Source organism: Zophobas morio, unplaced genomic scaffold (assembly GCF_036711695.1).
Source record: "Zophobas morio isolate AGI-343-1 ecotype UQ-CSIRO unplaced genomic scaffold, CSIRO_AGI_Zmor_V1 ptg000070l, whole genome shotgun sequence".
In the NCBI taxonomy this organism is placed as follows: Eukaryota; Metazoa; Arthropoda; class Insecta; order Coleoptera; family Tenebrionidae; genus Zophobas; species Zophobas morio.
The window spans coordinates 100,731-117,877 of NW_026972175.1; the positions used below are offsets into that span (position 1 = coordinate 100,731).

Genomic DNA, 17,147 nt, shown 5'->3' on the forward strand with positions numbered 1-17,147 from the left:
CTTTTATCAGTTGGTTACTCCTTTCTATATACCGACCAATGAACGTTAAGCCTTTAACCCAATGAGCTTCTTGTTATTACAACTATATTAAGAAAAAAAAATTTGGGTAGTAAAAATAAATTTTTTTTCAGTTAATAAGCTGCCTCGCTTGTGGGTATTCTATATTTGGCAATTTTTTGTGATCATACTTTTGTGCTTTAGTTTGTGTTTAGTATCAACTTATATTTTTATATTGTTAAGAGCTGTTTTTTACTATTGACTGCGTTACTCCCCTAATATATACAACTGAGCACTAGACTATTTACTTTACACGATCTCTTATGCAAGTTTAAGCACGCACAACTTGCTTATGGGGACTAGCAGAAATTATTTACATGACATAATCAGGAAAATTTTGAGAGCATTTAAAAATTTAAACTATATAAGTTGAATAATGAAAAGCCCAGCTTCTTTGTTTAGAAGTACATTCTGTCATAATTGCCCTTGTATTTAAAATTTTTTTTAAGTTGTTAGGCTCTTTTAATAGTACGCACGCCTTCTAGACGTTAAGCCCTTAATAAACTACCTGTAGACAGTTACTATCAACACTTTGTTCGGCCCTGTAGATCAAAACAATACATTAAACTTGCTCTTTAGATAAACAAGCTAAAAACTTCATTACAGCTCTATAGCCTGAAAGACGCCACAAACAAAAGTTCGAATCTCCTTTTTATTAAATTAAAATGAATATATATACACAATATTAAAATATTCTTGATAGAGTTAATCTATAAGTTAAAATTAATATAAATGCAAAGAGCATACCCTCATTTCTGTGGAATCTACCCTTTTTTTAACTGCGCACTGTATTTGGACCATATAATCAGCAACTTGTTTGATTTAAAGTAGAGGGATTACAAAACTTAAGTGTTTTAAGGCCAAGGAAAAGATTGCACAGCACAAGAAAGAAAGATGTCGCTATTTAATAAAGTGCACCGTTAAATTTTATTATTTTATACAATGACGAAAAAATAATATATAAAAAACCACTTGTGCAGATACGAACCCAGTTTTTAATGATGTTACAAGATACAAGATATGTACGATTTATAGGTTTATGGTGCTATATTGAAGACTTGTCCTATACAGCTTGATCATCCTTAATTATATCGAGTTGTTTGAAGAATAATTTTCAGCATTGGCCTAGTAAAGCCTAATTTAAAGGCCAGGTAAGTAAAAATTAGATGGTCAGAACAAATAGTTTTTTGACTAAGGGTTTGTGCGTGACACAACTGAAATCACATCAACCAAGAAAGTAGACTGCTCACCTTTGGGGTTTTTATTCGCAGAGCGCTAATGACTAATGTATTACAAAAAATAAACTTTTTTCCTATTTCAGTGGTACCATTTATGTCAAAACCACTGACTATATACTTTTTTATTAAACCGTCTCCTTTTAAACTTTATAAGTGTTATGAATTGTTGTTCAGAAGTTATGCAAAGAAAGGTTACTAACTTACTTCGCTATTATTATTGTAACTTATACATTATTTTAAGCTACAAGGAAGTTATTACCCTATGAAGTAATTAAATTTAAAAAGAAGGGAATATTCAACAGAAATTCTTTTAAGATCTTAATGGCCTTCTCAATTTGTAGCGCCTCCTATTTAGCATTCAGTTATGACGTAGTCCCCATTACAGGTGTGAACGTATATTACATATATATATATATATATATGTGAACTTATTTTTTTAACGTTTTTACATGCTTTAAAAAAAATAACTTACGTTCGTGAAAAATAATAGGCCGTAGGAGATTGTTACCCGTTAGCGAGCGTTATGAAATGAAGTATTTAGTATTTTTTTTTTCTTTACTTTAATAAACTTGTATACTGTAATTTATAATTTTTTACTCCTCTACAGACTTGGAGCAGCAATTTATAAAGAGTTATTAAAGGAACTTGGAGGTTGCATGCAATCTAACTATTTCCTAAAAATATTTTTACTTTTCCTTCTAAATTAGGATTTATTTATCCAAAGTATCATCCTGTAAGAGATGTTTATATATGGTCTTGTATATCGTTTTATCCTTATATAAATTTCCTTTCTATTTGTATCTGTTATACTATTTTCAAATTGTTTGTGTAAAATGTGCTTTTTTAAAGGCGGACGCTTTTTAATTCTTTAGTTATGTGAAAAAAAGGCTTTATGATAATTTGATTTATTTCTTTATTATTACTGGTTCCTATAAATAATATTAGAAGCCCTGTTGTCAATCCCTCACTCTGCATTGTTAATTTACCTTTTCTCTCTTTTATTAAGCATAAATAGCTTGCTTTTTTCTTTCTAAAAAGATTTATAAGAGAGTTGAGTATGTTGGAACCAAACTCGCTAGGGTAAGCGGCCTTCAACATTTTCATTGGGAATTTCACGTTGTGGAAAGCAACATTCCTAACTGTTTTGTGATTCCAGGTTTTTAATGTCTTCTTCACCCCTATAAGTGCTATTTTGGATAATTCTTATCAGAGGGTATATGCTTTTCTAAGTTCATGTTTTTAGGTGGGAAAGTCTTTCTTTTCACGGGTTTACTGCGTTATTTGGATAACAACGATTCCTTAGCGGCGGTCTTGGGACACGAGGTTCATTAATTTTTTTTGCTGTGCATCTTCCTTTAAAGACGCTTTGGGTGCTGTTAGCATTGACAGATCGTTTTTTAAATTTTACAGATTGGGCATGTTCTAGCCCGCCATGGTGCTGAAAAACAAGCTTTTTCTATCCTGACACGATTTATTTATCCACTATTTAGGTTGTTTTTATTACTAATTCTCAGGACGCTTTACCAATTAGAACTTTTTCTAAACTCAGTATAATATTTAATATCGATCCGCTACTGCTTACCGGAACAACAAAACTGCTTCTCGAGCTACCATTTTCCAGAAGATGGTATACATCCAGCATTTTGCTATCAATTACGTTAATTTTGCTAAAATAGCGAAAAGGAAGCAGACCACATAGGGATGATTTTGATGGCCCGTGCTTGCTTTGACCCATTTGCTGCAATTCGGATGTGGGAAAAACTGCAAGCACTACAAAAAAATTTGCAAGGTTTTTGTCTTTTCGTTTTATGTGGAGTTTACAACTTTTACATATAAAAATCCTCATGACAGAGCCAATGACTTATATCTCTACGCATCCTTCTCCCGATGACCGAGCCAACCAAGCACGCAGCTGGCTCAAAGAAGCATACCAAGAGCGGGCGGTATACTGCAGCTGAGTAAGCAAATAGTAGCCACTCTTGCGGCTTGTATTTGAATTATGTAATGTGTACTTTATTATTAAATTTGCAGTTACAATTTTATGGGCAATTAAGAAAGCTCAGTGGCCGCGTTATAAAATTTAAAGCGTGACCGCTCTTCACGTAGGTACCTTGCTTAACTGTCCCTTTAAATCACCTTAGCTGCGTAAATGGTGTTAATATCGAGTTTTTATGACTGGGGGAATGGCCCTTGTCAAATACGGTCCAAAATCGCAGCGTCTCGTCTCCAGCGCCGGTCACTATTGTTTGACCGCATGGCGACATTGCCAGGTAAAGTACCCTGGTGGAGTGTCCTATTCCCCCTCCCCCCCAGTTAAGACCTTTTTAAGAGTGTGTCATACTATAAAATGGATAGGCTTTACCAGTAAGCTTAGCAATTTGTCGCATGGACGGGTACTTCCATATGAGTATCTGGTTTTGAGAATAGCCATGGGTACTTACCAGCTCGTTTCTGGCCGTTGACCAAGCAAGGTTGCATACTTGGGATCCTATTTACATTGTAACAAAAATATTCCCGGCGCCTTTTACTTATTAGAAGTATAGCTCGTTCCTGTGTCGATGCATTGCAGCGCCTGACTTGTCAGCGTGCTCCAAAATCGAATTTTCCGATCAGCTGTTCCTCCTCCCGAGGCTAGTAACCCACTCTGCGTAAAAGATTAACTTAGCTTCATTAAGCTTAAACATGATTTCGCTGACACTAAGCCTAATGTTTTTATGAATATGTAATTGAGTTTTGTGGGGCAATTTTTTATTATACAGAACTGGTTCATATTGCTAGAATAGTTTGTAAGCTTGGGCAATTTTTTGTTAACCCCTTGATTATTCGATTAAAATTCGCTAATTACGGAGATGCAGACATTACTTGGTGAGGCGACCAAGCCAATGCCTTAACTGCTGCTTTGTGTTCGTTGAACTGTATACATGGGCCAGTTCTAAAGTTATTTATGTCCCACACATACAACTTATTGTCGTTTCCCCCCGAGGCGATGAGGGGTCTATCTGGTGACCAACGTACTCCGCAAACCTGTCATCTACTTAATCAGCGATAAAACGTTTTTAAGGTGAAAAATTGACCTCTTGCTTGTGACCCAGAAGCGTTCCAAGAAATTGCTCAGGGGCTCGGATGTCCCTGTATAGTATAGACCTGTCGCGACTACCTGAATATAATTTTTAGATGCTACTTCTGATTTTAAAGATGCGTTTCCGTAAACAACCTGTTAAAAGCAAAGAAGCTTTAGAGGCCATCGTTCCAATTCGAGCGGCATGCCCTGTCATGGCGCGTATAGTTTTACATTTCACCGTGTCCCACAACAGTACGAGTCCGTTCGTCGTTCCGACTGCCAAGTGTTGTCCCTTAAAAAACATGTTGTATAATGTTATCAGCCTTTTAGCATCTTCTTACTTTTCCAATCCAACTGACAGACGTTACTGAGTCCGCATGAGCACGTAGATCACACAATTTGATAACCTGCATTTTACACAAGACATTAATACTTCATCTTTTTAATCGCGACAAAGTTGGAACCTGGCTTGTGCAAGCGCTCCACAAATAAACACAGGTCCCCAAGCCTACAGCCAATACGTTTTGTTGAGACCAATCCACTAGGTTGAGGTAAAAATCATCCTAAATCTTAGGATTATAAAGAATATATACTTATCTTCTGAGAAGATCACTTACTTGTAACTCGGGCGCATCAAGAACCTTGAAAGGTACCTTCGAAATTTTTCTTGGAACTCTTTTTGGAGCTATTAACAACTTTTGACTGTTTGGGCTTATCGGATGGGAGAAATCCTGTACATTTGCTTGTACCGGGGGACCTAACATTTACTCTTGGTTTACTACTAAATACACTTATTTATAGGATATGACCTCGACAAGAATATCTTAGAACGTTTAGGTCTTTCGTTATAGATTTTCCAGCGGGCTATATATCCAAATTGAGATAAACAAATAAGCCAAAAGGGGATAAACATATAGACCGTTATGCTATGGGTGCTAAAAAGCTGAAGGTCATCTCTCAAAACTTCATATCGCAAAAGACTCTCGTATGTTTGATCTGCAGGATCTGTAACTAAGGGTATAAAGTGTTTCACGCACCTCTTATGAAATATTAAAATTTGTAGATTATTTTACCTGTAAGTTCTTCATAATTTTTATTTGAAAATTGCAATATGTCCTCTTTTTTACTTGTGTCTTGGTCATAAAAAGCTATATTAGCTGTATTCCCAAAGTACCATGGATAGTTTCTTAAAGGTACATATCTGGGGTTATTGCCCCAGTTTTGAAAAATAATAAATAATTTTTACTTTTAAGTTGCTGCCAATAACAACCTGTCGCTGGAACAGTTTCCCTGTAAGATTCTAATAGTGTTATTTTTTCTTATTGGCGATCGACTAATTGAACACTTTTTTTTGCATAACTTTAGGTTGCAACGTAGTAACGTTTTAGCTTCATACATTTTGCATTACAAGTTAACGACCATATTTCTCCTGTTCGTTATAAATTATCCCTCTCTGATGTCTTCTGCTCAAGCCTTTTTATTCTATAGTTATTTCGTTGGCATGGGTTTCTCTTCTGTAATTATTGTTGTAATAAAAAATTAATGATATCTGCGCGCTATGAAATATATCGATATTTTATAAATATTGTTATATTATATAATATATATTTACAGATCAACGCTTTAAAATTATTAGAAGTTAATATGTCTTACATAATGTAATACTTCTTGTGTGATTTATATAAATTTAGTTCACAATTTTACATGAACAAATGATAAGCGGGTTTTAAAATTAAACGTTGTGAATCGCGTACCGGTTCAGAAAAATAATTATAGTTTTTTGCTATTGAATTTTAAAGTTTAATATAAACTTCTTCGCTTACTTTTCTAACAAAATTTTTACCTATTTAACATTTAACAACTTGGGATATTACTAAGGTAAAGTAAGTAGCAAAAATTTTCCATATAAAAAAACTTTAGATAAAACGTAGACCTCTTTCTAATAAAAGCAAATAAGAGAACTGAGCAATTAAACAAAAACTAAATATGGACGTATCAATTGTTATTTTCATATAGACCTCTAATAATAATAATATATAAAAGTGGTCGTCACTTATTAGTTCCAGCACGAGCTTGACATTAAATTCCAATTCAAGGTTGTCTTTTATCGCAGTTAATATAAGGCATACTAACTCTTTTAGGATCATTAAAATTTTTGTGCTGTCTTTGAACTGAATTTGGCATCGCGATCACAGGTTTGATTAGCTGCCTACTTTGTCTTGTACTAGTTCCGTTTTAGCGTGTCTCTTTTGAACGACTCCCAGACGCGTAGTTCAATATACTTTCTGATCTTTATGTCCCAGTTATCAATTAACAAAATTTTAAACGTTTATTATGTTTAAAACTAAATTTGAACAACTATTTTACTAAAAACAATCACTTACTCACTTATTCTTCAAGGTTTACAACCGACTAGAGAATTTTGGCTATTTTAACATAATAAACTTCATCTTATCAACAGAGGTAAAAGTAAAAAAGTAGTTACTAAGAGCTAAGTTACTATTACAGATTTTTTTGCTGCGATATGGCGAATAACAACTAAATTCTTTATAAACTGTTTTACTTAAAAAATATTAATTGTTGTTTTAAGCATAACACTAAGATTTATTTTGACAGCGAATTGTTTCAAGGCTTCAACTTTAAATTAAGTACTGTGATCACTTGAGGACATTAGCGTTAAAAAAGTAAAGGATTATTTAAGCTTAATTTTGTATATAAAAAAAAACGTGATTAAATTCAATTTGACACACCTTGACCTCTTTTAAACGATTTTATTGAAAAACACTAAGTGAAGCAAGCAAATAAATAATTTAAAAATTTAAGTTTATTTTAAGGAAAAGTGTAGTCGATAATATTCATCGATTTCGTAGAGCCTACCGACGAACCTATTATTGAAGAAAAAAAATAGTTCAGGGCTTGAGTCGGTGTAAAAACACAGAAAACGATCGACTTTATGTAAGTCTTTCCCGATTTACGAAAATGAAATATCGTCGTCTTCGGCAGCAGCATCACAGTCGTCGTCTTTCAAGGTGGTAGATGGCCTTAAGGGCCATCACTGAATTACGTAGGCACGAATAATGCATCGCTGCCAAAGGTTATTTTTCTCAGCATCTCATTAGTAATGCCATTAGGCCAGGCTCCTTTCGTTTGCGTACCGCTTACTAATCGCTTAAATTTTATCTGTTTTAACTAGCGCAAGTGACTCATTGGCATCCTTCAGGAAGTTCAGTCGGGGGGAGTGCATCACTGGCACTTAAGAGAGTAGCTTTTTCTGGGCAGCAGGAAAATTATCGAAAAGCGTAGCCTTTTGTTCATCAGCCTCGCCTACAGTATTGACTTCGCGAAGGAGCGGTCATGGCGTATGTCCGCAATTTCTGCCACATTAATAGCTTTCGAAAAGGAGCAAGGGCAACGACCGCCTCTCCCCGAAAGAGCTCAGTTTGACCTTCCATCTACATTTTAACGTGCCATAAGCTTCCTTGAATGCACCAGTGCAATCGATTTAGCGCTAGTTTGTGTGCGGAGCTCTGTGACGACATGACCTTTCAGATAAAGTAAATAAGTGTCTGTCTAAAATTGTTAGTAACCTAGAGGGCTTGTATCTACTGCTTGTGCGGAAAGACTAGGCAGTAAGCACTAACCTCCGCTTTCTAAAAGTCTTTTTTTATGGAAAATTTTCAGTAAATGGTAAAATTTGTAACTCTAACTTTTAAATATATTTGCGAAAATTCCGCTAGATATTATAATATGGCTTTTTGGTTTGCGCAGATATTGCGAAAACTGCACTATTTGACTCGCATAAATAACCTGTTATACAAGTATTTAGTACGTTTTACACGATATTCTGTCATATTTCCATTAAAAAAAAGGTCTATTATACTCCTGTTCCTTTCTTCAAGAAGCTAATTCTCCGAAGTTGCTTGTTTATAGCTGTCCAAACCAAAAAACCTTACTACTCCTTGCTCCAATTAAAGCCTTAAGATCCTAATTTAAAATGTTACTGGTTAAAAAAAATATAGCCAGGAAACAACGTGGCAGCGAGTGAGCAATCATTACACTAAAGCACAATCGGATATTACTAGCTTACTAGTACTTTTTTGGAGTGTTCTACGCTCTGGGGTGCTCCAAAATCCGGCAATGTTATGTAACTCCACAGGATGTCACAAGAATTATAACCAGTTGGCAAGGGTTTTTTTATTTGTACTGCAATAAAAAAAAATCCAGTGTCCTCGCAAATGTAATATAACCGCAGTCTTTCGCTATGAACCTTTAAAAAAAACTAGTAACGTTGGGATACCCAGTTTTCCCAAAATTTTTGGTTACTAGTTAAGAGTTAACACATTTTTTATTCATGTAGAAACAAGAGCAAAAATTATTTATTCTAAAGGTAGAATATGTGAGGGTATGTGACCCACGGTAATAACGTCGCTTTTAATGGTACTACGCTAAATTATAAAGTTAATAATCCTATATACTAGGAACTTATGCCCCATTCGTCTAGGAACAACTATTACTATGGTGCAAATTTCAGTATTATTGGTATAAATGCAACAAACATGATTTATTTGGTAGCATAGCACCAAAGCACAAGCATGAACACAACCTCAACAAAAAAGTAAACAAAAATTATCAAATTTGAAGTGAAATTCGCCATTCTATTATCTTAAAATATACAGAATAATTATTTCATGTATTTTAAAATTATCCGACGAAATTCTATATATATAAATTACGGAACCATGGTTCAGAAGTGCGTTATTTTAGTTTGCTTTCAAATTAATAAAGATTAACTTTGTGCTTTGAAAGATTTTGTTAGACAGCAACAACTACAGGGGCTCGAAACAAAATTTCATAGCAATGCAATTTAATATTCTCCACCGGAATAGGAGCGCAAACTCATTCTTATGTAAGTAATTGCCTCGCACATCCTCAATTCTAAGTTCTGATCAAGTCTCTCTTAGTTTTGTGTTTATGAGGAAATAAAGTGGTGAGTGATTTTATAAAAAATTTTAACTATTATGAATAGAAACTTTAGTTGTATAAATTCAGTAAAACTGTTTGTAAACTTAAAAGATGGCTACTGCTAGAAAATCATTTTTTAACCGTTTAGCAAATGCATTGTCTTGAAAAAACAAATTAGTACTTCGGTTTAATACTGAAGCCGGTGCATATGCTTTAAACTATGCCCCTCCTTTGTTATTTCCGACTCCTATACGTGTAGTTCTTACTGATTTACTATACCGCCTCCAACGTAACACTTAAAGAGGAAGCGAGTTAAAGCTTTAATGAATTAGCTTGCGCCACACCAAAAGACGAAAGTCTTGGGATGACGTAGCTTGTAATCAAGCGTACATATAGTTTAACATAGAAATCATTTTTTGGATATTGGCGTGCACTTTTTAATAATTCATTAATCGCATATCCCTTAAGTTACTAATTTTAATAATAATCTCGGTTATTCTCTTTACCTTTTTTATTTATTTTGAAACACTTTTTTACGCATATATAAAATCACGAAATCAATTATTTAAAAAAAATTTTTTTTGTAGTCACGAAGTCATTTTTATAAAAGAGTAAGAAGCTAGTATTTTAAACAAAACAATAGAGCGAAAAATTAAAACTTTTACCAAAAAACTCGGACAAGACGAAAATGAAACTAATAAAATCTGAAAGGTAGAAATATCACTGCTTTATAACAACACTGTGAATGTCAATCCACACATTTTAAATAAGACATTTTAATTAAAAAAAAATACGTATTGTGAAAGTATCAACCTCCAAACTAGACACTAAGTTTATAAAAATTAAAGAGGTTTCTGGCAAGCTGTAAATATTTTAAAACACAACTGTTGTGCGAAACTTTTTAAAACTAAGTTTTGAGGAATTTGAGTCTGTCCATAAAATACTGAGTTTAAAAATTACTATCTAGACTTTAAAACTACATATACAAGCCCCTTGCTCATAAAAATGAAGCGTCATGCAAGGTAGGCTCTCTAAAATATAATATTTTACAATAAAGATTGTGGGAATAAGTAAAACGTAGAAGCAATATCCTTGCTAAAATCAATTCAGAAAAAAATGCTTACTTAATAGAATTTTAGATAATTTTGTTTTTAGTATTTAATTTATAGTCCAATTTTTTTGTATAAAATTATTACCCTTTGTGATTACAAGCCATAAGTTTAAACCAAATAAATAACTACATAGGAGTGTATTGACCCAGCTCCATAAAAGGAAATGACTAAGAAAAACTACCTATTCTTTGAGACCGAATTGGAAAAGCATAAAGACACTAAACCTTTTTTTACTTAAGAATTTAAAAAAAAAAAAAATTAATTTAAAAATGACAAAGCGTACATATTTGCGACGAGAGATAATATAAACTATGAACCAGTAGATATTTTATATATATTGATGAGACGTAGCATGCCTATACTACAAAACTATACGCATAAAGTAAAATAACAAAAATTTTTAATAAGTGACCCTCCTAACATTATGAAATGAACAAAAAAAAATTTAATTAGAAAGCTGGCAAAACTCTGGGGCTTAAAACGAACTGTTTTTCTCTGAAAAATCACTTCCTATGTTGACAGTATACTTTCTCCAATGTCTGTTTTCAATATATGATTCTATATATCCCAATTAATATTAAATATAAAACAGTAAAACAAAAGTTTACTTAACCTATCTTTCCAAAAATAAACTTCTTACATCCAGAATGAACACTCTTTTGTTTAACAAAAAAATCGCGCACAATGCCCAACTTAACATTCACTGGTAACTAAATTTACCACTTTTTATGTTTTGTTAGTTGCTGCCTAATCAGTTAGAACATGGTACTCAAACTTACCAGAGATGGTTTCAGAACCGAGTTTTCCGTTAGGGTCGATTTCCATAGACCTATTTTTGCAAACTGAACCTACGCGACGAGTGGTAAACATGGTAACCAGTAACTTATAAGGGGTTAAAACAACAAGGGGTTATACAGAAAACAAATATCGTAAAAGTAATCCTTAAATGTATTAACCAAGAGATAGGTTGATGAACACGTTAACATAATAAAAATTTAATTAAACACTCATCAGGTAAAATTATATTATTAAATATTCTGAAGTTGATATATCAAATATTTTATTTTGACACACTAGCTAGTTCTACTAAACATAATTTTGGGCGGGAACCCCTCACACACCCATATATATACTTCTGAACAGAGCATATTGTTAAGGATAAAACTTACGGAAGTCATTCAGTAGTGCAGTCGATAATACAATTAGCATACAAGACAGTAGGGTTATCGTACTTACCGTCGAAACAATTGTAATTATAAATCTGGAAGCAGCAAAGCAAAAGAAGATACCACGTAGATCACATTAAAAATTTCCATATAATATTAATATTTCTAAAGTTAATTTTTAAAACTTAAAGTTACAGAACAGCTCAGCGCAAAACCAAAAGTAACGTTAACCCTAGTACTTCAGTGTGTAGAGCAAAGAGTTAAAACTCGTAAGATTAGACAATATGTGACAACCCTTAAACACTAAAAAAGCTAATAAAGATACAGAAGGAAGTAATGCCTTTAATTTTAATAAAAAATTACATCCCCTTATTATCGCCTAACTCTGCCCTAAGTTTGGCGATCTCTGCGTCTTTTTTTTTTAATTCAAGTCGAGCGGACTTAAGTTGCTCCTTTAACTGTTCCACATCATCTGCAAAGTCTTTTAATTCATTTTTCTTATTAGTATTTAGAGAAGGACTTGCTTGAACGACTCCTTTTTGAGAAGAAAAGCCTTCTTTTAAAGAAACAAGTTTAGGTGCGGCATCTTTTCCAGCCAAGAAGTCCTCTATCTCTAGAGAAGGCTCATCGCCTGCACACTCAGGGTAAAGGTCATCTTGAAATAGTTCCGACTTCCTGGGGACAACCATCTGGATAGGCTCCACAAAGTTGGTAGAATGAAGCTTATAAAATCGAGCAATTTCGCAGGCTTCTGTGCGGCAAGCACGCTTAGGAAGAAATCCGAAGCCCCGCTGAGGTTTATCCGACTTAAATTCAGATAAATAATGAATGTATGGAGCATTTCTGGTAACTTCATAATAACGTATGTTTCCATCTCCCTTACCCGCAAGATACAAAATCTTTAAGTAAGGGTCGTAAAACGGGAATAGCAGGCCAGAAGATGTGTCGATTCGAAGACTCTCTTTCACTTCTAAATCTTCGCTCCAGAGCGTGCACTGGCGTTCGGAAGACTCGGAAAATCCGGTGGTAACAACAAGCTCTTCTTCGTTAGCTGCCGACAAATATACACAACGGGAGGCCTTTGAGCCTTTATGCGCCAAAACTTCCTGCAGAGATATATATGTTATTAGTTGAACAACTTAGAGCAGGAAATTATTAAATTTGAATAAAATGTTAAGCTCTAGCTCTTGCTTGATATCAAATTATGAAAGTTATAAAGTTATGTATTATACTTTTTAACAGTATGTTTTTCATCTATTATAAAATATATGTCAGTAAGAAATTTAAAGTTTTCAATTTCTTGCTAATATGATTAACCCACTTGAAATATTACTTCAAACTTTTACGTGCTAACCTACATATTTTCACTTTGGTAGCCAAAGAGCTATCCTGTTTAAATAATATAAGCTACATAGATGTTAATTCCAGTTACTTTATTTATATAAGCAAATTAATATTTTTAGAATCAAGCTTGACAAGATTAAATCAGTACTTATACATTAAATATACTTAAACAACTTATTAGTTAAATTGTATTTTATTTTTTTCTAACCCTATAAGTCCTAAGCTAGATATAAATAAACAAGTAATTAAATATTAAAATATCTCTTATGATATTTTTTTTTAGAGTACTTAATATCAGAGGAAGAATAAGAAAATAAGTTTACTTTAATAAGAAAAGTTATACCTTTAGCATCTTCTCTGAGTGCACGTCGAAAACCCGTAGCTTTTTATCTTTAGAAACTACAGCAAATCTATTTCCTTTATAGTTAAAGGACAAGCAGTAAACAACATCCCCGAAACCTTCGTATTGTTTCAGCTGCTCACCGGTAGAGGAATTCCAAGCGCGCACAGTTGTATCGTTCGAGACGCTAAATAAAAGACCTCTAACTGTAGGATGCCATACTATCTGGCCCACCTTGCGAGTGTGGCCATTTAGAACCACATCAGCTTCCTTAAGATTCTCAGTAAGACCTCCATCAGGAATAGTCCATATTCTTATAGTTGCATCCTCAGCGCAGGAAGCCAACTCGTTATCATTGAAAGGATTCCAAGCAACGTCAAGAACCGCACTGGTGTGACCCGTTACAATAGGCGTGTCGGTTTTAAGTTTACCTTGTTTTTCAAGGGGGAGAACTATGAAGGCACCGCCACCAGATGATTCAGTAATAACTGCAAGAAACTTATTGTTAACGTCGCAATAATTAGAATCCCATGAATTCCGTGTTACGCGAATATTGTCGTAACAGTCTTGTCTCTTAAATGGTGATCCATAAACATGACGGAACTTTGAAGAACGAACAAATTTTGACATAACTAAGCGCACCGGCAGAAACAGCAAAACAGGGAGAAAGGGAATGATAACGTCACGCACCTTGGCTAATTAAAACCTTTATAAGTAACCAAATAAAAAAAACTTTAAAAAGAGGTAAAACCAATTAAAATTCTTGAAACAATAAATAGCTTAAATTAAAACCATAAAAGGAAATTAAATGTGTATTGTCTTGTTAGCTGGCTAATGCTCTACTTTAGTTGCTGTTTACTTCTACCCTATTAGAGATTAACTTGTAATATTGTTAAAATTTGTGGTTTTAAGTTATTAAAAATGGTAAGTTTAATGCCTACACAAATGAATGCATTTTTTTTTTAATTTTTTCTGTTAGACTCTACCTACTAGAGAACTTAATTGAAGAGTTTAGTTACCTATGTATTTTTGTATTCTAAGCTTCATGATTTAAAAAAGAGTTCCGCATAATCTAGGAACTTTGCCGAAATAATTTATATCAAACTACCGACTTGACATTTGCAGCCCGACCATTTAAAGCTCCGAAAGGAAACTAAATTTTATTTGTTAAAAGTAGATGGTTTAGCGAAGCCGAACAAAAAGGAAATGCTTAGACATAACCTCAGTTAGACCAAATTCGGCAACAAGCACAAGATAAAAAAAATATTTAAGAAAATTGAAGGCCAAATAAATAAAAATGGAAAAATAGAGGAATTTAAGGAGTATCCTTATTGGTCAAAAGAAGAAATGTATGTTGAGATTTACTACCTTATAAAATGATACCCTATCTTTTAAAGGTAAGCGTTTCGGGAGTTTAACAAAGCAAATAAGAATTATTTAATAAAATTCACAATACACTAAACCAATGTTTATTGGTAGATTTAATTTTTTATAAAAAATATGGGAGAACTTTTTAACGACCTGAGCTGGTCGAAAAGTCGAGTACAGACCGCTTAAGTCTTGATTTCGGCGCCCGAGGGAGTATTGTGACTAACGTAAGTATTAAGGAAGGAATAGCGGAGGCGTTTTATCCCGACTCCGACCAACTCGGTATAGAAAGGTGGAAAACTACATTAAACAACCGCAAATGACCTCACTGGTATAAACACAGAAAATATGCAGTAAATGTGAGGTTGTGCTCAAATTTTTTCTTTTTCAAACTTTATTATATATTGCTAAAAGGTCATGGCCACACCAGTTTGAATTCATCATTTCAAATAACACTTTTAAGTACTTAATTTAATGAATGTTTAATATAGTGTGTATTGAACTATAAGGTAATAAATTTGTTTTAATCTTATAAGGTAGGATGTGCGTGTATGTGTGATAGGACTTGATTTTTAATTTAAATCTTGGGTTGTTAAGCTTTATAGTGCGCGCACCCTCTAAACGCTAGACTTCTATTTATTAACCTTTGAACAGTTAGCAATTATACTACTGTTAGCCCTATAGACCAAAACAATGTTTTGGACTTGCTTTTTACGCATTCAAACAATACTTCTCTCCGGTCCCATAGATTAAAAGAGCGGCTCATAATGACAGGGAAAAAAATCATTTTATTTTTATTAATAGTATTTCCTGGTGCTCAATAAAGTCATAAAAGAAAACACCGATTTTGCAAGCTGTCAACTGGATCCTAGCTCTAAGGTTGTGTTAAGGCAGTCATATATATATATATCAATGACTTCTACGAATGCTCGATAAGTCAAGCGCAAAACTTTTAGTCTTGCTCCGGGCGAAAGTAGACACCCGTAGCTCCAGGAAAAAGCTCATGACTATCCCGATTTTTCAGGGGGTAGAGCAGTGCGTGGTTCTGGTCACCCACTGCAGTGCAAACCTAGTTTCTAGAGTTTTTGACTTCTAAAATCGGACTTGAAATGTTTTTTTTTGGCCCTCCTCCCGTCGGCGATCACTCCTGACTGTGAACTCGAGTATACGAAGTTTTTAACACGATTGAGCAAGGAGCTGTCATTAATAAATAAATAAATAATACTCCTAACCCATATTTTAAATTTTAAAGTCCGTTACACTATTGGCGATAGCGTGCGCCGTCCCAGACTTCGTAATTGCCTTCATTTGTAAGTAGTCAATTAGTGTGTTAATTGAGCTGTTCGAGGTGGCGATGGCATTGCGTTAAAAAAATTAACGAAGACAAACTGCTGTCCAGTGTATGACTGGATTTTTAAAAATGACCGCATCCATTGCTGCGTTTTTAAATTAACCTCTTTAATGTATATAAATAGCCTCATATGTATGTTAATGACCGCCTGTAATAATATTATACGATAACTCTTTATTATGAAGCTTTATGTTCAAACTCTATTATCACAAATTGTTGAACTAATTTGGGTAAGAGGCGGAAAAATTAGAGTTTCTTAGCTATTTACCTGTTATAACCAAGCCGGTTATAAATCCCTATTAAGATAAAAAGCACAAGAATGTGTGACCGAGTAACATATTATAGAGAGTAACCAATGTTAGATAAAATGAACTACTTTCAGCAAGGTAGCAAAGAACGTAAAACTAGATCGTAGAAAAAAAAAAGTGAACGAGGACATTAAAGATTCCCAGTTTGCAGAATTGTAATCGAGAATAACAGAACTTAAGAAACGTATAGATAGCGCCTTATTATAAAGAATATAGAAAAATCCGTTTCATTTAAGGAGAAGACTAAATTCATACACCTACAAGTGAAGAAGAGAAAATAATTAATTGCGTGTGCATTACAACTGTTGGGTCAACGATATTGAAACCCTTGAATTGTAATTTTAAGATAAACAAATTAGTCTATCAAGGCGTTAAAGAGCGCTGATCATGCTTGCCTAACATTATCAGAGTTTCGTAGCTTTTTGACTTATTTCAGACCATAATGCTCTAGGCAGTAGTCACATGATATAGGCTTTCACAAACTGTTTTGTAACCTTGAATTATCCATCTGTCTACAGAAAGTCTCCCTTGGGATAGGGGGCACATTTTGGGGTAAGTCTCTACACCCTTGACGATATAGGCGACCTATGTCAATCCAAGCTCGCCGATGACTCTCTTAGGGTCAACGTTAACCTGATCGCTTCACTTTAGAGCATGACAACCATGTCACCACTTGAGGGCGCCCTCGCTTACTTTAAGCTATGGTCATACATATGACTGGTAAAACTGTGTCTTTGCTTTCTGTCTGGAGAAAGAGAGGAAGTATTTTTCTTTTTGACTTATTGTGACTCCATAACCTTAATGGTGGAATTTTCAAAAAAAAAAAAAAAAAAAAAAAAA

General features: G+C 33.9%; 3 protein-coding genes across 3 annotated transcripts; 1 reads left to right on the plus strand and 2 right to left on the minus strand.

Moving 5' to 3' along the window:
• The first annotated feature begins 1,425 nt into the window (after nt 1–1,425).
• LOC135143679 (uncharacterized) lies at nt 1,426–3,411 on the plus strand. The gene is made up of 12 exons (XM_064075589.1): nt 1,426–1,486; nt 1,537–1,680; nt 1,786–1,828; nt 1,903–1,946; nt 2,003–2,028; nt 2,334–2,451; nt 2,539–2,618; nt 2,706–2,785; nt 2,845–2,922; nt 2,972–3,084; nt 3,147–3,253; nt 3,327–3,411. Exons 2-11 carry the CDS (start codon nt 1,617–1,619, stop codon nt 3,251–3,253), a joined length of 753 nt encoding a protein of 250 aa, XP_063931659.1. The 5' UTR covers nt 1,426–1,486; nt 1,537–1,616; the 3' UTR covers nt 3,327–3,411.
• Nucleotides 3,359–11,255, minus strand: LOC135143690 (fizzy-related protein homolog). Its single transcript, XM_064075598.1, has 15 exons — nt 11,210–11,255; nt 8,444–8,559; nt 5,627–5,646; nt 5,430–5,557; nt 5,276–5,367; nt 5,166–5,220; nt 4,974–5,113; nt 4,821–4,919; nt 4,698–4,763; nt 4,510–4,648; nt 4,370–4,452; nt 4,158–4,319; nt 3,840–3,939; nt 3,658–3,783; nt 3,359–3,588 (listed from the first exon to the last, which is right to left on the minus strand). Exons 1-15 carry the CDS (start codon nt 11,253–11,255, stop codon nt 3,428–3,430), a joined length of 1,533 nt encoding a protein of 510 aa, XP_063931668.1. The 3' UTR covers nt 3,359–3,427.
• A 663-nt stretch (nt 11,256–11,918) lies between these two features.
• Nucleotides 11,919–13,938, minus strand: LOC135143682 (coronin-1C-like). Its single transcript, XM_064075591.1, has 2 exons — nt 13,284–13,938; nt 11,919–12,702 (listed from the first exon to the last, which is right to left on the minus strand). Exons 1-2 carry the CDS (start codon nt 13,908–13,910, stop codon nt 11,956–11,958), a joined length of 1,374 nt encoding a protein of 457 aa, XP_063931661.1. The 5' UTR covers nt 13,911–13,938; the 3' UTR covers nt 11,919–11,955.
• Between the last annotated feature and the right edge of the window lie 3,209 nt (nt 13,939–17,147).